Genomic DNA, 21861 nt, shown 5'->3' with positions numbered 1-21861 from the left:
CAGTCAGGGAAGTTCTGCAGGCTACATGGTATGGCCAAAAAAAGAGAGAGAAAGAAAAGGGACATCTTGAAACCCATCTCAGAGAGCACTACAGTATTAAGAGGACTTCAAGGTAAGAAGCAGTGAGCACATTTCGCCTGAGGGGTCAGTGAGTCTCATGAGCACCCACTCATTCATTCAGTAAATATTTACCGAGCGCTCCTGTTCTCAGCAATGATGTGAAAAAGGCAAAGTCCTTGCTCTCAGATAACTCGCCTTCTAGGGGAGGAGATAGTCAATGAATTGTTTATTACCCATGCTAGATGATATCAGTTAACGGTAAGTACCACGGAGGAAATAAATCAAGGTAAAGTTGTAACGGCTGGAATGAGTTGCTTAGGTTGGATGGTCAGAGGAGTCCCTTTGGAGGAGATGATATCTGAGTTGAGAGCCAGGTGATGAGGAAGCATAGTTAGTGCTGCTGCTGCCAAGTCGCTTCAGTCGTGTCTGACTCTGTGCGACCCCATAGATGGCAGCCCACCAGGCTCCCCCGTTCCTGGGATTCTCCAGGTAAGAACACTGGAGTGGGTTGCCATTTCCTTCTCCAATGCATGAAAGTGAAAAGTGAAAGTGAAGTCGCTCAGTCGTGCCCAACTCTTAGCGACCCCATGGACTGCAGCCTACCAGGCTCCTCCATCCATGGGATTTTCCAGGCAACAGTACTGGAGTGGGGTGCCATTGCCTTCTCCGCATGGTTAGTGAAGTCACGGTAAATAACATGTGTAAAAGGCCTGGGGTAGAAGCAACCTTGGCATGTTCCAGAAACAGAGAGAAGGCCTTTGCCACTGAAGTACAATGATCACAGTGGGGAGGGGGAACAAGGTCAGAGGTAAGTTCATAGAACCAGGGAGGGGACGTGGACCCAGCTTCAGATTTTAGATTTCATTTCACGTGTAATGGAGGCACTTCCCTGTGGTCCAGTGGTTAAGACTCCATGCTTCTAACAGAAGGGATGCAGGTTCAATCCCTGATCGAGAAACAAAGATCCCACATGCTGCACAGCTCCAAAAATAAATAAAGCCATTAAAAAAAAAAACTTTAAAAAATAAAATTTTAAAAATAAAGTATAATGGAAAGCCCATGGAGAGCTTCTTGCAGTAGACAGACTTGATCGTATTTGAATTTTTTTGTATTGTTTTATATTTGAATTTTTAAAACTCCACTGTGGCAACCGTCAGGAGAAGAGGTAAGGGGGACAAGAAGTGAGGAGACCAATTAGAAGATTAAAATAATGGTTCAAAAGGAATCTAATACACTCATTTACACCTCAAATTCTGTTCCTTAACTCCTCAGACTTGCAATGAGGTTAAAAATGGGAAGCTGGTTAAAGGGAGAGGTTTGTTCTTTAAAGCAACGATAGCAACTGGCTCAAGCATGAGACAAGAAAGGGTGAAGACCAGGCCCTTCCGCAGAGGGCAGGCCCTTCCGCAGAGGGCAGGACCAAGTCACCTCCTAAGACGAGAACAAACGGCCATCTGTTCCGGGGCCTGGGAGCAGACCAGCTCCTGCCTTGCACCCTTTCCAGCCCCAGGACCCTGGAGCTCCAAGGCCAGTACTCTTGGACACTCCTCAGGCTCAGACTTCACGCAGCTCGAAGGGCTGGCACCAGCTCTCCCATGTGAGAACCCAGGTATCATCCATGACACCAGCCTTCAAACCCTAAGGACAAAGCAATCAGTGACTGCTGATATCACAAAAGCAGACAACTGGACAACTTCACTAGTGTATATGCATGCTCAGTCACTCAGTCATGTCTGACTCTTTGAGACCCCATGGACTGTAGCCCTCCAGGCTCCTCTGTCCATGGGATTTCCCAGGCAAGAATACTGGAGTGGGTTGCCATTTCCTCCTCCAGGGCATCTTCCTGACCCAGGGATGGAACCTGGTGTCCTACATCTTCTGCACTGGCATGCTGCTTTACCACTGCGCCGCCTGGGGGTCCTTCCACTAGCATAGTATTAGTCGCTCAGTCATGTCCGACTCTTTGTGACCCCATGGACTGTAGCCCACCGAGTTTCTCTGTCCATGGAATCCTCCAGGCAAGAATACTGGAGTGGGTTGCCATTTCCTTCTCCAGGGGATCTTCCCAACCCAGACATCGAACCCTGGTCTCCTGCACTGCAGGCATATTTTTTACCATCTGAGCCACCAGGGAAGCCCAACTTCCACTAGCATAGTCTCACCAAAAAAAAAAAAAAAAATCATACCCAAATCTACTGTAGCCTCTAAAACTAAATACCACTGACACTTACATAGAGGAAAGGAGAACAAGTTAAATGACACCCAGAGACTCCATCCACAAAATCCTGATTGTGGGAAACTCCCCAAGACAAGCAACCCACTTTCTTCGATAAAGAAATTATAAGGAGGAAAGAAAAAAAAATGAGTTGTAGGAGAAAACTTATAATGAGACGTATCACCAATCACACTGGATTTTGTGAATCTTAACCCCAAAACACTTTAGAAAAACTTTTATGAGGCAAAAAAAAGAAATAATCATCTTTGACTGGGGGGATATGAGACAGTAAATGAACCATAAAATCTAAATAAAAAATAAAACTTTTAAGAGGCAATAAGGGAAATCTGAACACTGACTGAATGTGATATTAAGAAATTATTGTTAACTTAGGGGGTATGATCATTGCTAGTTTTTCGGAAGAATTCTTATCTTTAAGATGCATGAAATATTTAAGAATGAAATGATATAAAGTCTGGGATTTACTTCAAAATAATCTTGCGGGGGAGTGAATTAGTAAATAAATGAAATAAGATTGGCCATGAGTTGATAAAAGCTGAAACTGGGTATTGTATTAGACCATTCTCTCCAATTTTGTGCATGCTTTAAAAGTTTCACAATAAAAAGCTGGGTTTTTTTTAAGCCAAGGATGAGATTTTTCTAATAACCTACACAGGATTAACCCTCTGTACATTACGTCCCACCATGGAGGGATCAGATTCGTTAGAGTCACTGTTCTGCCCCACAGAGCCTGCCATGAGTGACTTGCTGAATGATGAGTGAATTTATATTTTCCTCCTTGTAAACCCCATGGTGAGAGTTGTCCCAAAATAACTACCCCCTGTAAGATGTGGATTTTTCTTTCATTTATGCTAAATGACCTCTCTTCAGTTCAGAATGTCACACCTGCAGCCACACAGACTTTATCCACACATTTCAGAAGGTAAATATTTTGATTATGTTCCCCTGTTTCGAACCAACTGCCAAAGATGCCCGTTGCCCCTGAGTCAATTCTTAGGCAGGTTGATAAGAAGTCCAGAGTCCCCAAGGAGGAGGAGAAAGGGGTCTGAGGCTCTCAAGGAGGAGAAAAGGGCAAATATTTTTTTCTACATTGCCTTGTCTTAGTCAATATAACAATGTATCTTGCTCAAGGATATGTTTCTCCTTAACAAGAACCCTCTGGCTAATCTTGTTATCTTAAAACTTGTATACTGTGGGAGTGGGTCTGGTAAGACCTTTCTATTGTTAGTTCTAATCTTGTTAATTTAAGATATATGTTGTGGGAGTGGGTCTGATGAAAGTATATAAAGCCTCCTGGTGGCTCAAACAGTAAAGCATCTGCCTGCAATGTGGGAGACCCAGGTTCGATCCCTGGGTTGGGAAGATCTCCTGGAGAAGGAAATGGCAACCCACTCCAGTACTCTTGCCTGGAAAATCCCATGGATGGAGGAGCCTGGTAGGCTACAGTCCATGGGGTCACAAAGAGTCGGACACAACTGAGCAACTTCACTTCACTTCACAAGACTAGCAAGGGGGACACTCTCCGTCCCCCTTCTGATGTCTATGTCAGAAGCTTTCTCTGCCCCTTTCCATACTTTGATACTGCTACACAAAAACTCTTGAGTGATCGAGCCTGGTCCCTGGTCCCAAAGCTGCATCTTCTTCTTCGGAGATCACAAAACTGACACTGTACACCATAAGCTATCACCCCTTCAGAGGGCACCACCCGCCTCATCACCCACTTCTATGATTACTGAAGCCATTCTCTGGATCTTACCCCGCTCTGCCACATCTATATGCTTTGAAAATCAGAGCACTCTAAAGCAGCTCTCCAGGGACTTCCCTGGTGATCCGGTGGCTAAGACTCTGTGTTCCCAATGCAAGGGGTCCAGGTTTGATCCCCCGTCAGGGAACGAGATCCCATATGGAGCAACTAAAAGATCTTGAATGCCGAAACTAAGACCCAGAGCAGCCAAGTAAAGAAAGAAAGAAAAGAAAAGAAAAAGGTGCTCTCCACTACAGGGGCTTTCAAATTGCCATCACCAAGGAAGGCTTTGTTCAGGTGCCTCCTTGGAACCACATTCAAATTCAATCCCCTCTCAAATACAACATTGTTTCCATAAGATCACAGGTGCTAGAATTCCTGGAAGATGGTAGGAAAGAAGCAGGACCTCCAGGTTGTCCCAAATCTCCCACAGAGCCATCAGATCAAGGCTGGTGAGCCCCACTCCCATTTCTCCAGGAGGCAATCTGAGGCTGGTGCTTCTGGTATAGTTCTCAGGACCTACCAAGAGTGCCTGGAAGTCTCCTGCTTCTGCGCCCGTATGGATTACCAATGTTGTAACCACTCTGCCTGGCATACCTCCCTCCCCCTCCCAAACAATATTTCCAAGTGGCCTGGGGAGGGCAGGAAGATGAAGGACCACTGGGCCATTACTACAAGACACACAGTACCTTCCATCCCTCATGGCCAACAGCCAGGAGTATTATCTGCACAGGCCTGTCAATTAGAGGTGCTGGGAAGATTGATGGGTGAATCAAGCCTTCTGGGATGGATGACAAGGGGACCTGAATCTGACCTGACCCTGTGATGAGATGGGGGAGGAAGGAGGAACTCGGCAAATTTCACACTCAGCATGGAGCTTAGGAAGTGCTTAAGAGAGGCTGGCAGCTGCAGCCTGCTCCAGGGCCCCCATGGCCAGTGCCTGCAGAGTAAGGGTCAATCGTGTGCACTGATTTCAGACACTCAGAGACAAAGAAACTCCAGATAACAAACAGCAAGGGAAGTAAAGGTCGTTCAGCACAAGCATGAAAGCAAGCCCTCTCTCTCCTTGGCAGGTTAAATCCACGGCCAGAGCCATCAGCATAGCAGGAGCAACAGAAAAACAGGACAAAGGCAGAGGCTGAGAGGGTCACCACTGTCTGCCTGCATTGCAGGGAAAAGCACAGAACAGCCAGGAGGAAACACAAGTACCAGGAGCCTGGGGCATCCTCACCTGGGCCAATCCCTTCCTGTTCCCTGTCCAAGTCCTGCCCTGTGCCTCACTGCAGCCCCCCAAGCCCACACTCTCTCTGCTCAGGCCCACACCCACCTGGCTGCCTTCTCAGTCCACACACAGCTGGTCTGGACCACTGGTGGGGCTGTCACCACCTGCCATCTTACCGTGGTTTCCAGCACACGGGCACAGAGAGAGGAGAATGGGAGCGATCTGCTGAAATCCCTCCATCCTCATGCAGTACTTCCTACCTATCAGATGCATCATGACCCACATCATCTCCCTTGAGCCTTGCATGCCTTTTGTGGGGATGCAGAAACTGAGGCTCAGAGAGATGAACTCCATCATGTCATGGTCAAGAGAGGAGGGGGGACTAGAGCTTCTGGGCCTCTGCCACACATCCACGTTCAACACTCAGAGACAGGAGCGATTCTCAACTAGCTGCCTTTCCATGGAGCATGCCTCCCTTCTCATCCCTCAAAACAGGTCCAGGTTGTCTTGGAGCAGCCACCCCGTATCTTTCTGACTGTAAAGGGCTGGCTTGCTCATCTGTACATATAAAATGCCAAAGAGCAGGGAATGGATGAGAATCAAAGTCTAGGGGAGAATGGGGACCAGACCTGGAGCCCTGAGGTCCTGAGTCCCTCTGGCAGCTTTTTCTGCTAGACAAGTGCGTCCTGAGCATCATTCATTCCTAGATCACCTGCAGAATTTGTGCTATGTTCTACACCATCTGTACCATTTCTACTAAATAGACTCATTCTTGTGACTTGATTCGGCTAATTTAAAGTGATGCTTCATATCACCACTGCAAGAGAGAACATCAGTACCACTGGCCATAGCCAGGACAGAATCCTAAAAATAAACCCTACAAAAACAACCTAAGTTGCAGGCAGGCACTGTTCCCCCACTTAAAGGCCCTGAGCCAGAGGTCTGCTCTCTCTTTGTTATAAGTGGGAGATTAGCAAGTGTTTAAAAGGTGTTAAAGTCAGACTAGCACCAACCTGAAACTTGCCCCTTGAAGAAATCACAAGGATTAGCAGAGAACTGAAAAGGGAAGAACTTTCTCACTAGGTGACTCAATGCTATTTCATGCTTAACCACCTTCAGTTACTTCACTGGAGATTCATCCCAGGCTGTGGGAAACACTGAATTACATTATAGGAAGGGGGACGAGAGGGACAGAAGACAGCCGGACTGTAGGGGGCAACCCATGCCGGTTGTTCCAAGTGCTCCACTTCACTGCCCACCACCTCCCCCAGGCACACCCAACTTCTGGGTGAGCCCAGGGGCCACCAGTCACCACCCAGGTATTCTCTGGCTCCATTGTCCTTGTCTGAGCCCTTGATCAACGTAGAATGCAGCACTAACTCTGAACGTCTCTGGAAATTAGAATACAGCAGGGCCACCAGTCTGCCCCACACCCCCACCACATGTCTGTGGACAGTCAACTCTAATGACCCCCAGTTGCTGGCAGACTTTGGGCTCATGTACCCTATAGAGGACAGAGGCTCTGCCAGCCTGTATGGCCAGCTCCCTGGGGTTTTGTGGGTCCAGGAAGGTGCCTCCAAAGCTCCTTTGCCCATCCCAAACCCCACATCTCTCACCCCCACAGGCCCTCCAGCCTATCTCTGAAACAGCCTGGGAGAACGATTTTCAACATTCAGGAGCAAACACGAGAGTAAACCCAAGAATGGTGAAAGACAGAGAAACCCAAAGACAGAGAGACACGGAGGCGGGGGTGGAGGTGATAGACAACCTCCAAACTTGCTCCTGGCCTGACGGCATCGTGCACGAAGCTAGCAGATCCCAACCTGGCCGGCCCCTCGCGGGCTCAGCCAAGTTGCAGAGAAGCAAATGGCATCTCCAGCGCATTGGGCCACTCGGGTCGGGGCCTGAGCCAGGGACGGTCGCCCGGGTCGATTCAATGGTACCCGCGCTGCAGGCTTTGGGAAGGACGCCGCGCTAGGCAAATTCGAGGAGTGGGGGTGAAGCATCTGGTGCCCCTCTGTGCGGGATGGAGTCCGAATGATCCTCCCGGCCGCGCTCACCCACCGTTCCCCCCATCCCCGATTCAGCCAATGCCCTGCCTGGGCTTTTTCCCATAACAGCCAGTGTCCGGGGCTAAGCTCCGAACTCGCTCGCCCGACGGCGCCCAGAGTGGAGGCTTTCTCCCATCCAGCTCGGAGCCAAATGCTCTCTTGGAAAAGTCCACCCCAAAGAAAACGGGGATTGAGCCCGAAAGCGGCGGGAAGAGGGAGGTGGCGCCGCCAGGCGTTACCTTTTCTCTTTACTCTGCTTTCGGGATTTGTGCAGGAGTCCGATGAGCACCACGGCGGCGCGGATCCCAGCCTTTCGGCAATGCATCCTGCCCGCCGGCTGGGACATGGCGAGGCCGCCGGCAGTGCCCGGCCGCGCCCTCGCCCGCCCGCCGCGCGCCCCCGCCGGCCCGGCTCCGCGCGCTCCGCGACGCCCGCTCCCGGCCCCTGCGCCGGCGCCCGGGTCCCCGGCCGCTCGCCTCGCATGGGCCCCGCCCCGCCTAGGTGCACCCCGGGGGTCAGGTGACCGGGCGCTCACTTCCCGGCGACCTTCAGCGTCTCCTCGGGCCCCGCCGGGCGGCCGGTGCCCGCTCCCCCAGCGTGGGCATTTCCAAGGCTCGCTCGGGGCGCGGCCCGGACGGGCGGCTCCGGGACTCCGGCTCCGACGCGCCGCCCGCGCCCCGGACGCCGCCCCGACCCCGCCTCTCTGGCCCCGGCCCGGGGCGCCGCGGGTGCGGGCGGTAAGGGTGGCCCAGCCGCCCCGCAGGGAGGCGACCGGCTCGCGCTCAGCGCTCGCGGGGCTCGGCGCCGGGGTTCGCTCTCTGCCCCGCGCCCTGGCCCCTTCCCGTCCTGCCGGGCGGCCAGGCCCCAGGGCTCCCTCGCCTCTCCTCGGTCCCCTCCTCTGCGCTCCGCGTCGCCCGCCCCCGCTGGCCCGGCCCCGGGCTCCCTCCCCAGGCAAAGGCGGCTGACGCTCTCTCCCAGCCCGGCCCGCCGGGATACTTCTCCGATGCTGTCACTGTCTTTAAAACAGAGGTAGAAAAACATGCACCGAGAGGAAACCGCGCGTCCTCAGTCCAAGCGAAACTGCCTCCGCGCGCGGGCACCGCCGCGGGCCTCCCCCACCCGATTCAGGCTGCCTGGCGGTGAGAAGCGCATCCCGCGCCCAGCGCGCGGCGCCCGCCCTCCCGGGCCGGGGCTCCCTGGCGCTTTGACTCGACTGGATGCTAACTCTCACCTTTCCCCAAATCTGGGAAGGGCTCGTCGTGCTGGGGCTGAGGGATCTACTACAGAGTCAGCGTCTATGTGGGCTGGGCTCAGTCCCCTCGGTTAACATTTGTTCTCCCGACCCTGGGAGTTTGACACAACATAGGGTCCAAGATCGATTTCCCGGCTGTTACACCCGCACCTCGCGTCCCAGGTTGACAGGGAGATGCAAGTTGAGGGAGGGGGCACCCCATTCCACCAGCAGCCGGGGCTCCAGCACCAGCCGCATGCACCCTGCCTGCATTCTTCCCACATCGCGTCCATGCTTCATCTTCCCTTCAGAATGCAAAAGGAAGGTCATGCCAGGCCGTGGGAAAAGGGCTCTGGCCGGGTCCCTACTGTGGGGAGCAAGGTGCTCCTAAGCCCCACTCATTCTCTTCCATTTGCTGCCAGGAAGCCTCACCTCCTCTCAGCACCCCAACTCCCCCCACCCTCTGCCTAACTACTGGCTTGGCTTTTCCTTCCACCACCCCCAGGGAAGGGAATGGGTAGAGAGCTGGAGGGAATTAAAACAAGGCAATTAGTCCATCTTGGGGAAACAGCCCTTTTGGGGCCAAAGAGGTCCCACAGGCAATTTGCCTTGGTTTTTTTTGTTTGTTTGTTTTGTTTTGTTTTGTTTTTAAATACAGTCTGCTGTTCAAGCAAGCAGAGAAAAGCCAGACAGGAAAGGGACTTTGCTGGAGAGGGGACCGGGGTGGTGAATGGTTCAAGGGCCTGTGGCCTCAACCCCACCTCTCCAGTGGGCACAGCTTCTTGCTGGCATTGGAATGGGGGCAGGGCAGGGAGCACCAGAGGGATGCCAAATTGTGCCTGGGTTATTTATGAAGCGTCCATTAGCCATGGCCTCAGCCCCCTGAGCCTGGCTGGGTGGTGGGAGATCACAGATATAGCCATGGCCATCTATTTATAGCCAGAAAACAGTGCCCCAGGCCCCACCCCTGGGACTGCAGCTAGCCGGGCTGCAAGGACTACACAAGTTAAGTGACCTGAGAATCAGTCTGGAAGAAGGATGGGGAAATGAGTACGTCCTCAGTGGGCAAGGGGGCAGAGCCCCAGCACTAGAGCCCAGGGCTTCTCCAGCCTTTGCCATTCACAGAACCTCTCCATAGTCAGGAGGGTGCTGGGGGCACTGGCCGTAGGTCCAGGCCAGCATAGGGTGTATTTTATCCACACACAGGGGCAGAGTTCATCTCAGTGCAAAACCTGACCCCCTTCCAGGTGGGTGACTATGAATGGCTCCCACCTGCACCCCACTTCCTGGGAGGTATTTTAGGTCAAGTGCATCAGTGGGAAACAGGACACTGGGATGAAAGTGAAAAATCTTTCCACTGAGGAGGTAACTTTATTCATTGCCATTCTGGGGTTCCAGGCCCTCTCAACTCATCTATAACTTCAATGTTTCCAGCCCCAGTGTGGCTGAAAATATAAGGTTGTCCCCAAAAGACCTGATCTGATTCCTAGTGCCCTAAGATGTAGACGTTTCCTGGGGATGGAGAGTCTTACCTTTTGCCCACGCCCCACACAGGAAACACGGAAACATTTGAAAACACCAAAACCATCAAAAGCAGAGAAGGTAATGGCCATTTGCTAGATGGGCCCATCCCACCAGCAATTAGGAAATAACTAGGGTGCATCCAGCTTTGTGCAGGAGACTCGGGTAAGAGAACGTTAAGACCACCCTTGCTAAAACAAACAGGGCTAGCACACATGAAACCACAAAACCATCCCATTCCCAGCTGGCTTATCCACTGTGACCCAGCCACTGTTCCCCCAAATCAGGCCATTCGCATGCCACCTTCACAATTTTTTGTCTTAATACCATACTACTCAGTTATTTACTTATTATTTTGCTTTAAGTCCACTCATTTCTTAACTCACTTGCCATTCACCCCATAAAAACAAATACAAATTTATTAAATCCCAGCTCAAAACCATTGGCTGGTGAAGGTTTGGCACCTGAAGTACCTTCGTTAAAAGACAAGCGTTAGATGTTAGCTACACGCTTGCGCGAAATGAAGACTCTGTCCTTGAAGAAATCACAAAGTTTGAAAGAGAATTAAAAGAGAACAATTTTTCAGATGGGTAACTCAAAGGCCCTCTAGGGCCACATCCATGGGGCACTTTGGGGTGGACCGAGAAGGCTGGACACTTCCAGACTACAGGGAATGAGGTCACTGAGGACAGAAGTGGTCAGACAAGGGGTCTCCTCCCAGATCCCAAGTCATTTAGCAGCAGTTTATCGGTAGAGGTGTCCCAGCTCACAGGACCTCCAAGGTCTGTTCCAGCCCCCCACCTGTTTCCAGTCCACAGTCCCTGAGAACAAAGTGCCAGGAGGCTGCCAGTTTGAGTCTCTGCCCCTAATCCAGGGAAACCCAAATGCTGCGGGGGCGCCTGGATGGGAGCTGGAGATGAGGAGGGGATGGGGGAGTTAATCATGAACAGAGGGCAGACAGCTGCACAGCCCCATTCCTAAGGGGCCAGTGGGGTGAGGCAGACAGACACGCATGCTTGGTCCTGAAGAAAAGAGCCTTCTGTGCCTAGGAAGCCGCTCCAGGAGACACATCCGTGTGAAACCGGGACTCAGTCCCGCTGCCAGCGTCTAGGTCTGAGAGAGCCCAAAGTAAGCGCTCCCTCCCCGCCCCACCCTACCTCCACTACTCTCCAGAAGGATCGCAGCCCTTCTTGGCTAGGATCGTGGGTAGATGTGGGGCAACCGGGGCTGCGGAGCCACACGGGGTGGGGCCTTTTACGAAAACCAGCTTTTTTTAGATGTCTTGCTTGTCCCCTTCTGCAGGGGACAGTGTGCCCAACCATCACACCAACTTTGGAGCAATTCAAGAGTTAAAACCATACAATATTAGATCTGCTCAGGACGGGTCAGAACCCCTCACGCTCTTATGCCTTTGAGGGTACACTCACACACACACCAGCTCCAGCTCAGAGAAATCACTCAGAAGCCCCTCAACCCCAACCACATGTCTCCTTTCGGCAGCGCACTCACACCTGGGCTTGCAAAGAACCAGACTGACATTCATTCGTGGCAGGTACGTCAGCGCCCCCTGCTGGACCACGTTACTATTGCGTCTCTGGGACATCACCAAATGAGCAGAAGAGGAGGAGCGGGGAGGAGGGGCGGAGAGGAAGGGGAGAGGGAAAAGGGAGGGAAGGGAAAGATTGGGAAGGTCATTTGAGGTGGGGAAGCAGTTTCTATTTTGAAAAGAGAGAGAGAGATGCAAGAGAGATCTTCGCCAACACGTTGACTCTCCTCCCAGCTCCTAACCTCCCCTGTCTCAGAACTCACAACCAGCCCCCCAAAGGGGTCCATCCCACAACAGGGTCCTTCGGTAACAGCAACAGGCCATGCCCATGCTGGGCACAGAAGCCAAGTCTGGGAACCGCAGCGCAGCCTACCTCCCCGGAGCCACACACATCCCACCGAACAGGGGATCTGCCGAGAAACTGGCTCAGATTCTGGAAACGGATCTCAGTGACTTGTGTGGCATTTCCGAGCTCTAGGCAGAGGAAACCAAGCCCGAGGAAACCCACAGATCCCACTCAGCAGCAGGCATCCAACCCTTGGGCCACACATCATTTGGTATCCAGAGCCTGCAATGGACAACGTCCATCAGAACTCTGCTGATTCTCTGTTCAGGAATTACAAAAGGGGGGTGGGGCGGTAGGCGGAAGAAGAAAGGAGTTTTTCATCTTTTTTGGGGTTTCTGAAGGTATTTAAAATATTTATTTTTGGTTTATTTACAGAAGTTTTTTAAGAGGGATCCTGGAACCCAGTTTGTTTATTTATGTGGTTGTGTTAGGTCTTAGTCACTCTGCGTGGGCTCTGTTGTGGCCGGGGTTCAGTAGTTGCCCTGTGGCATGTGAGATCTTAGCTCCCTGGCCAGGGGTTGAACCTGTGTCCGCAGCACTGGGAGGTGGGCTCTCAACCACTGGACCACCAGGGACGCCCCTATTTATGGCATTTTGAATCGATGAATCTAAGCATGTCTATGCTGCTGCTGCTAAGTCGAGTCAGTCGTGTCCAACTCTGTGCGACCCCATAGACAGCAGCCTACCAGGCTCCCCCGTCCCTGGGATTCTCCAGGCAAGAACACTGGAGTGGGTTGCCATTTCCTTCTCCAATGCACGAAAGTGAAAAGTGAAAAGTGAAAGTGAAGTCGCTCAGTCGTGTCTGACTCTTCGAGACCCCATGGACGGTAGCCCACCAGGCTCCTCCGTCCATGGGATTTTCCAGGCAAGAAAGCATGTCTATAGCATGACTATAATTTTTCCCACAGTATAAACATTCAAAAGGATTCTTCCATGTGTGAAATTCCTGATGAACAGAAAGACGTAGATTTTGCATGGAGGCTGCCCAGGGTCACTTTGGAGAACTGGGAGCAGATGAGGGTGGGTGGCCTGCAGCACAGTCATCTCACACCCAGGGTCCCCCGGCAGTCCCCACCTCACTGCTTAGCAAATCCTGCCAACTTACTGCTACCACTGGAGCCACTTCCAAATGCTAGGCTTTCTGGGCTGAGTGGAAAAGTGAGGAAAGCTGTCTTTCCATAATATTAGCAACATTGCTTAGCAACAACTTTCAAAGCAAGAACCGGCAGACTCTCCAAAAACCTATTCTGTTTGGCTCTACAAAGAACACACTGGTTTCTTATACATGCGTTATTTATACACCGTTCTGTATAGTCAGTAATGCCTTCTGTGTCTGGCTTCCTCAGGAGAGGACGTACTACACCTAAGTGAGAATTCCAGACAACAGAGCTTTGAGTAGCAAAACTTTTCTTTGCTTGCTGGCTTGCTTTTACTGTAGTGACCTTGGCTAGAAATTTCTGTAAGACGTCTTACATATTTTTGCCCACTTCAAATACAGGTTTAACAGAATCTTTTCTGGGTGACTCGGAGCCATCATTATCAATATCACCCACTGTACTTGAGCTAAAACTGTTATGAACAACAGGTCATTGAGATGAGGACCCATTTGTTTCTAGACTTAGTAACTTCAATCAGCTGTGATGGAAAGATACCACAGTGAGGGAATAAGACTAAAAGATCCTGCAGTTGGACAAACCAGAGCTCAAATCCTGGTTTCAGCTTTTACTGTCTTCGTGGCTGTGGGCTAGAAATTTAACCTGAGCCTCAGTTTGATCATCTGTAAAATGGGAATATCAACAGTGTGTTGCTCCTAGGGTTCTTCCAAGGATTCATTGAACATGTGTGGTCCACATAAAGACTTGTATGAAAATGTTCGTGGTGGTTTTATTCAAAATAGACAGTCCAAGGACCTTCCTGGTGGTCCAGTGGTTCGGCCATGCTCTCACTGCCGAGGGCCAGGTTCTTTCCCTGGCAGAGGAAGTAAGATCCCACAAGCCACAAGGCATGTTCCAAAAAAAGAAAAAGTTCTTAGTAGGGGGAAAAGGTTAATAGTGTTTATCTCTAGAATTATGATGATTTTTATTGTTGTCTTTGCATTTCTTCTATTTATAATTAAATGATCAGTTTTTATTACTACATGAACTGCATGTTCAGGTTAATAGGATTTATCTCTAGAATTATGATGACTTTTATTATTGTCTTTGCATTTTCTTCTATTTATAAATATAACTACGTTAGTTTTAATAAGTTAACGGATGTTATAATCAGTTAAAGGAGAATGCATGAAAAGCACTTCACAGGTACTCTTCAAGTGGCCTTTATCACTGTGCTATTTTGAGTGATGGCTCATTGTGACTGCTCCCTGGGAAACCAAATACAGATGTTGTTTAGTCACTCAGCTGTGTCCAACTCTTTTGCGACCCCTTGGACTATGGCCCGCCAGGCTGCTCTGTCCATGGGATTTCCCAGGCAAGAATATTGGAGGGGGTTGCCATTTCCTTCTCCAGAGGATCTTCCCAACCCAGGGATCGAACCAGCATCTCCTGCTTGGCAGGCGGATTCTTTTACCACTGAGTCACCTGGGGAGCCCTAAATACAGGCGTACCTGGAAGACACGGCAGGTTCAGCTCCAGACCAGTGCAAGAAAGCAAGTAGCACAAGGAAATGATCTGTACCAATTTTTTTGTTTTCTCTAGTGCATATCAAATTTTTTACACCATACTGTAGTCTAAGTGTGCAGTAGCATTGTGTCTAAAAACAAGTGCACATACTTTAATTAAAAATCACTTTATTGCTAAAAAAAGCTATCATCTGATAATGCAAGGTTGCCACAAACTTTCAATTTTTTTTAAAATAAAATGCAATATCCTAGAAACGCAAGAAAGCAAAGTGCAGTAAAATGAGGTTGGCTTGTAACTTAGCTTGTCAAAAATGAGGGCAAGCATCGTGGGTACCAGCAAGCAGGTGAGTATTCACTTAACAGACACACAGATCTTACACATCCTGAACAGAATACAATGAGGCCCCCAAGATGGCTGTTCTTGTGCTCTCTGTACATCCCCTGCTCAACCAGCCCCTGCTTCACCTACAGCCCACTCATATGACTGACCTTCCTAACAGTAAATGCCTATATACCCGTCCTTGGCCCCAGCTAATGATTGTACAATAGCTTATCAAAGGGGGTGATGGGTGTGCTCCTCTGCCAGTTTCCCTGGTAACTGATGAGCCAACCAGACATCACTTCCCCCTCTTACTGCCATCCTGTCCTGCACTCATCTGCTTCACACAGGGAGGTGTCACTCCAGGACCTTGATCCAAACATGTAGGATCCCCTTGTCTATTAAACTATTTATGTCTGTCCCGCTGACTCTGGGCTCCTTCTTCCATCTCAAAGCTGGGCAAGTACAAGGCTTGTAGGCCTGTGGGGTACAGCCCAACAGTGTGTGTGTGTGTGTGTGTGTGTGTGTGTACCAAGCAGAACACGAAGATCACATTGTGTAGACTGCAGATCACACACAAGCCTGGTCAACCAGAAAATTCATAGGTTGTGGCCCCATTGACCCGTTTCCTTATAGATTCTATTTTTCTTCCCTGTTGTCTGAACTCATCTCCTGCTTCTGTGGGTCCCGGAAGAACTCTGGTTTGGATACTCCTTTCTAGAGGGAAACTGTCCCAATTGGCTGCCATAATCAAACAGTTTCCACCTAACCCCAACTGGAGTTTGCTTCACAATGGCCTCTGGACACTAAAGCATTAATGTGTTAACTGCTGTTTCCCTCTGTGACTTTAAGTCCCGTTAGCCTTAAAGACAGACACAAAGCTTATCTTCCATGTAGACAGATTCCCTGAGCCTCGTGCAGCTGGGGACTAAGCCTTGAGCCTCCCGGTGAGCGGCTATGAGTCTGCAATTTGCACATTTTTCTGCTTTCTGGGGCCTTTCTGCTCTTTCCGTCAGGAAAGTTCTTCCAGCTGTCTAGCCTGCATCACTCCTGCTGTACTAAGCTCTTCTGGCGAATAACTGCCTCCATCCTGAGGGAACACCCCAATTAGTGCCCACTATCTTACCCCTCCTCCAAGCCCAAAGCACTGCACAAACTGCACCAGCCATTTCCCTTTCTCCCCAAGGCTCCAAATTTCCATCCATTTCCCCCCCTGCCCTCCCCCCCTCACTCAGTCATGAGGCTGCGTGGGTCACAGCTAATAACTAAAGGACCAAAGTTTCTTCCTTATTTTCTTCTTCTTAATGCATGAGAGCAGGTTCAAGGTTACGGGGAGCTGGGCTCAGTGGCCAGCTGTATGTGAACACCATCCATCAAACCTGTCATGCAAAGGACATGTACGAGGATGCTGTAAGGCCGTCTCCAGGCAAGACAGGCAGTGACCTTCAGGAGGGTCCCTTCTTGGAGAACCTGGAGCAGAAACAATCAACCCATCCAGTCTGTGAGGCAGTGGGATGTGTGGGAAATAGGGTAGGAGGAGCAACTGGCAGTGTAATCCCCAATGATCCAATGTGGAAATTAACCTCATCAGCTATTGATCTGTCCCACATGTCCCCTCCCCAGTGGCCAAGGCCATCCTTGACCACTCACCTGGAGTACAGCCCTTAGCTACTCTGCATCTAGCCCTCAGTTTGTTTCCTTTGCGGTAATTATTCTAACTTAATGAAGGGTTTTGAGGAGGTTTTACTGACTTGTCTGTTGGCTGGTTTTTTGGTCTCTTTGCCCCAGTGGACTGTAAACTCCATAAGGGCAGACACCATACCTATCTTAGAGGTCATCACCTCCTCCTCTATATCCTGCACCCAGAATACCATCTAATATACTCTAACCCTCAATAAATATTGTTGGAAGTGAGGAAGGAGAGGAGGAGGACAGAAAGAGAGGGGCAACTCCCACTAGGAGGACCATGTTCCTGGAGTCAAGCTGGACTGGCCGGAGGGGAGGGCAGAGCATTGCTGTCCCAGAGATGAAGACCCACTCTCTGCCTTCTCATATGTGCAAAAATTCAGGTAATGTGGCTAAAAGGATAAAAGGATGGGGGTTCCCAGGTGGTGCAGTGGTAAAGAACCCACCTCCAAATGCAAGAGACACGGGTTCAATCCCTGGGTCAGGAAGATCCCCTGGAGTAGGAAATGTCGACCCACTCCAGTATTCTTGCTGGGAAATCCCATGGGCAGAGGAATCTAGCGGGCTACAGTCCATAGGGGTCACAAAGAGTCAGACACAACTGAGCAACTAAATGCCAACAACTCTTACACTGAAAGCCCCGCTCCAGGTTGGCACAGCTCGTGAGCCTGGCAAGGAGAAACCTCAAAGCAGCAGGTCCAACCCCAAGGTCTCTAAGTCCCCTCGTCTGTGAGACAGCCATACAGAGGAGGGTGTCAGTATCCTTCTAATGTTTATAGATGAGCGGAAGAACGTGTCTAGGGCCAACCCTGGACAGACTCAGTCTGACTCCGGGGCCCACACTTGAGCGACGGGTAGGGGTCTGGCCACCCACCCTTGGGCATGAAGAAAGAAGTACATTCCTTTATTCTTCTAAAAATACTTTTGAAAAATTCTTCCAGGATTGGCAGGAAATGCTAGATTTTTGGAGCCCTCTCCTCCAGCCCATCTACTTCCACCATCTCCCATTCCGCATCAAAAAATGACCAAAAGGCTCAGACGGTTCCCCTGTGGGACAGGGCCGTGCCCCCCTGCTACAGTCACCAGTGTAGAATAACCCACCCATCCCGAGGTTCCACTGCCCTGTGTAGGTCACCATCCCAAGGGTCTGAGGAGTGGCTCCAAGGGCAGGACTTGCTCCCCTTGAAGCACAAGAATCACCTCGGAGGGTGATAAACACCTCCCCCCAATGCAGCATTTGACAGGTGCAAGCACATCCACAGCTTTTATTCCACTGGGTGCTCACAGCTCTGTATGGAAGGAACATTAATATCATCCCCACTTGCTAGGTGAGTTAACTGAGACCCAGAGAGGTTAACTCTTCTGTCGAGAATCACACAGCTCCTAAGAAGCAGTGCCTAGACCCAGACACAAGTGGTCTCCATAGTTACTGACTCCCACAAAACCCAAATGAAAAGGATGCGACCCAAGGGGATTAGGAAATGATGCAGTCAATCAGAGGCTCACCACGCTTGTCGCCAGACTAAGGGAGGCCGACTTTTCTGCCTGTTTAGCACCTAGGCCCCTTGTTTTGGTCGACAGGCCCTGATTTTTCCCTCGGGCAGTGCCCTGACACCAGGGCTGGCTTCTGTGGTTCAGACGGGGCTGTCCCTTTCCAAGTTCTAGAGTGGGCGTGTGGTCCAGGCATGGCCAATCGATGTATTCTATTCATCAGGTCAAGGTGACTGCTTCAGGGATGGGCATATAAACCGAGCCGGTGCAAATGTGTGAAAACCCAAAGTTTTGTCGGCACCATAGAAAGCAGCTTACCACTCCTCAGGATGTCCAAAGTCAGTGGCTGTCTTATGGAAGGAGAACTGCCTGTGAGTGACGTGAATGCAAAAGAAAGCAGAGCCAAGAGAGAGGGACAGAGTGATGGTGTTGTCTGACCCACCTGGATCCAGCCGCTCCTGAAGCTGTTTTCTTAGATCGGTTATTCCTTCAAGTGTCTTTTTTTTTCCTCTCTCTTCTTAAACTAGTATGAGTTAGAGTTCTGTCACTAGTAAACTAGTTAAAATTAACATATGAGCTCTCTACCCAATGGGGGAGAAAACCCATGAAGGAGCAAAATAATAGCTTTAGACAAGTAAAAAAAGCACATAAGTCCTTCATCCAAGGGGACCATCCCCCAAAACGGGCCACAGGAAAGTCTTTCCAGGAGGAGCCCCTGGGAACACCAAAGAGACCTGGCCGCACCAGCACAGCCCATGAATGACAGGCTTGGGGACGATCATCCCAACCCTACTCAAGGGGAAGGCAGGAGGGCTTAAATCTGAAGCTGAAGATAAAACAGGAATTTCTCCCTTCCTCCTCACTGTCAGCATGTGGGTCACTCATGTTGTCTTTCTTCAGTAAAATCAAAGCTTATTCAAAGAAAACACTGGAAAAAAAAAATTCAGACTAATCTAAAAAAAGTGGGACAGGGCTGGGATGGGGGAGGGAGGCTTACACATACATACATATATATATATATGTCATGTATGTACATATATGTATAATTATGGCTGATTTCCTTTGTTGTATGGCAGAAACCAACACAATGTTGTAAAGCGATTGTCCTCCGATTAAAAATAAACTTAAAAAAAATAAAAAGTGAGATATTCTACAAGACAACTTTGCTAGGTCTGTTGTTCCACATTTAAAAAGACTAATGCAATAACCAAGTACAAAGAGTGACCATTAATAATAAAGTGAAAATGTTAGTCACATTTCATGTCCGACTCTTTCGTGACCCCATGGACTGTAGCCCACCAAGCTCCTCTGTCCATGGAATTCTCCAAGCAAGAATACCGGAGTGGGTTGCTGTTCCCTTCTCCAGGGGCTCTTCCCAACCCAGGGATCTAACCCAGGTATCCTGCATTGCAGGCAGACTCTTTACCGTCTGAGCCACCAGGGAAGCCCATTAATAATAAGTCAATAACATAATCTAATATACAATCCACATTTCAACTTGGGGAACATTTGGAAATGGACTGTATATTAAGTTATGCTGGTAAATTAACATTCATTTTCTTACATGTGATCATAGCGTTGTGGTTACATCAGAAAATGATGTTATTTGGGAGAGACACCTGCTGAAGAATTTACATATGAAGTATTACGATGTTGGCCACTTACTTTCTGCTTTACTCTCATTCTACGGAGAAAGCAAGAACAGCTGTGCAAATATTAATAAGTGGTGAATCTGGGTGAGTACAGCTGCTCAATGCACAGTCCTTCTCATTTTTGCACAGGTTGATAATTTTCAAAACAAAAAGTTGAAAACAGGGACTTCCCTGGTGGTCCAGTAGCTGAGTCTCTGTGCTTCCAATGCAGGAGGCCTGGGTTCGATCCCTCATCAGGGAACTAGATCCCACATGCTACATACAACTAAAGATCCTTCATGCCACAACAAAGATTGAAGATCCCATATTAGATCAGGCACAGCCAAATAAATAAATTAAAATATTTTAAGAAAGAAAAAAGTGGAAAAAAAACCATATCACCCTTGCCAATACTTGTCCTTAAATTTGCACACATATCTGTATGAGTGCAGGGAGCATGCCTGTACATATGTGCACGCATTCTGTGACCCAAGAGATGGGTGTGCAAAGAGCAATGGGCCTGAGTCAGCAGACCCAACTGCTGCGCAGATCTGTTCACTCAGGACCCATGCCTCCTTATATCCTACGTTCTCAGCTGTAAAGTGAAGGCTGGAAATTCCATATACACACACAGGATGCAGTATGAGCATTCAGGTGGACGGAGTAGTACATGAAGTGGTTAAGAACTAACGACAGAGACCTCGATAAGATGGTCTTTTCCATCTCAAGGTTCCTTTCTAGGGAAGTGGGTGTAGGTGACAGAAATTGCATCCATGGTCACTCCCTTCCCACTCAATTGCCCAGTTCTAGGCCTCTCAGGAAACTTAGAATTTGACCTTGGGGTCTGAGATCAACTGATAACACCCCAGTCCAGCCCAGTGAGAACTGGCCTCTGGGTTCAATCGGCAGAGGAACTGCATTTGGGCTCCAAGCTGTGCCCAAGGGACCCTCAGAGCAGAACCCGTTCAACGATGAACCAATGAAAAGCCAAGGTTCAAGGATGAACCAATGAAAAGCCAAGGCCAACCCCTCTGAACCTGGCCAGGGAAGTCAGCGCTTTCAGTCTCACAGACAACATGCCAGCCACCCCTCTGGTTAATAAAGTTCCCTGGAGCCTCAGGCTTCTAAAAAAGAAGTAAGTGAAGTGAAATCGCTCAGTCATGTCCAACTCTTTGTGACCCCATGGAGTACACAATCCATGGAATTCTCCAGGCCAGAATACTGAAGTGGGTAGCCGTTCCCTTCTCCAGGGGATCTTCCCAACCCCAGGAATCAAACCAGGGTCTTCCACATGGCAGGCAGATTCTTTACCAGCTGAGCTACCAGGGAAGCCCCTGAAAAAGGAGAGGCTGCAGATACTCTCAGCAAAAGACCATCCTAGAATGATTCCAGGTGGCTGCAGGAACCTCAGAGGGCAACAATTCACTGACTTAGGGAGGATGGTGCAGGAAGGGGCAGAGGGTGTGACAGGCAACACAGCTGGAGAAATTCAGGGGTGAGCAGTCAGAAAAATGCAGCCACAACAAAGAGGATGTGTCACCCAAATTGCACATGCCTACTGGTGGGAACAGAAACCAGGGAGAAATTGAGCAGTATGACTAAAATAAAAAGTCACCCACCCCATCACCCAGCAAGGTCACCGCTAGATTTACTCAAATCTAGACAAACACTCGTATGTGTGTATAGAGATGAGTGCTGGGCTGTTCCGGCACTTTCTGTAGAGTAAATAATATCAGAAGCAACCATTTAGAACAGAGACTGCTAAGCACATGTGATATACTCAAAGCTAGATACTATACAATGTTTGGAAGGAATGAACTAAATACATATATATGGACATCAACCATTACTCAAGACACATGCAAAAATATTTAGAAAGTATGTATCAAACTCTGAATAGTGGCTACTGTAAGGGGAAGAAGCAACTGGCATTGTGGCCACAGGAGACTGCATCTTTATTTGTAACATATTTTTAATTGAAGTATAGTTAATTTACAATTTCTGTTAGTTTCAACTGTACAGCAAAGTGATTCGGTTATATGTACATATATATTCTTTTATAAGATATTGAGTATAGTTCCCTGTGCTATGCAGTAGGTCCTGTTGTTTATCTATTTTATATATAATAACGTGCTAATGTGTGTAGTCGGAAAAGGC

At 49.4% G+C, this 21861-nt stretch overlaps 1 protein-coding gene across 6 annotated transcripts in view; it reads right to left on the bottom strand.

Annotated features, from left to right (window-relative positions):
* The window catches only part of RAP1GAP2 (RAP1 GTPase activating protein 2), a 217756-nt gene that overhangs the window by 137352 nt on the left and 58543 nt on the right, over positions 1-21861 (bottom strand). Inside the window, exon 1 of one of the 6 annotated variants that reach the window (XM_027516685.1) lies at positions 7553-7706. The exons of 4 other annotated variants lie outside the window; for them this stretch is intronic. In XM_027516685.1, coding sequence (XP_027372486.1) covers positions 7553-7659 — 107 coding nt within the window. In that variant the 5' untranslated portion in view covers positions 7660-7706. Of the gene's footprint in view, positions 1-7552; positions 7707-21861 lie in introns of those variants that run through there. One more of the 6 variants, XM_027516686.1, reaches the window with a different exon arrangement.

Source organism: Bos indicus x Bos taurus, chromosome 19, assembly GCF_003369695.1.
Source record: "Bos indicus x Bos taurus breed Angus x Brahman F1 hybrid chromosome 19, Bos_hybrid_MaternalHap_v2.0, whole genome shotgun sequence".
NCBI classification, from domain to species: Eukaryota; Metazoa; Chordata; class Mammalia; order Artiodactyla; family Bovidae; genus Bos; species Bos indicus x Bos taurus.
The sequence above is the reverse complement of the archived record's forward strand: the minus strand, read 5'-3'. Positions and strand labels throughout refer to the sequence as shown.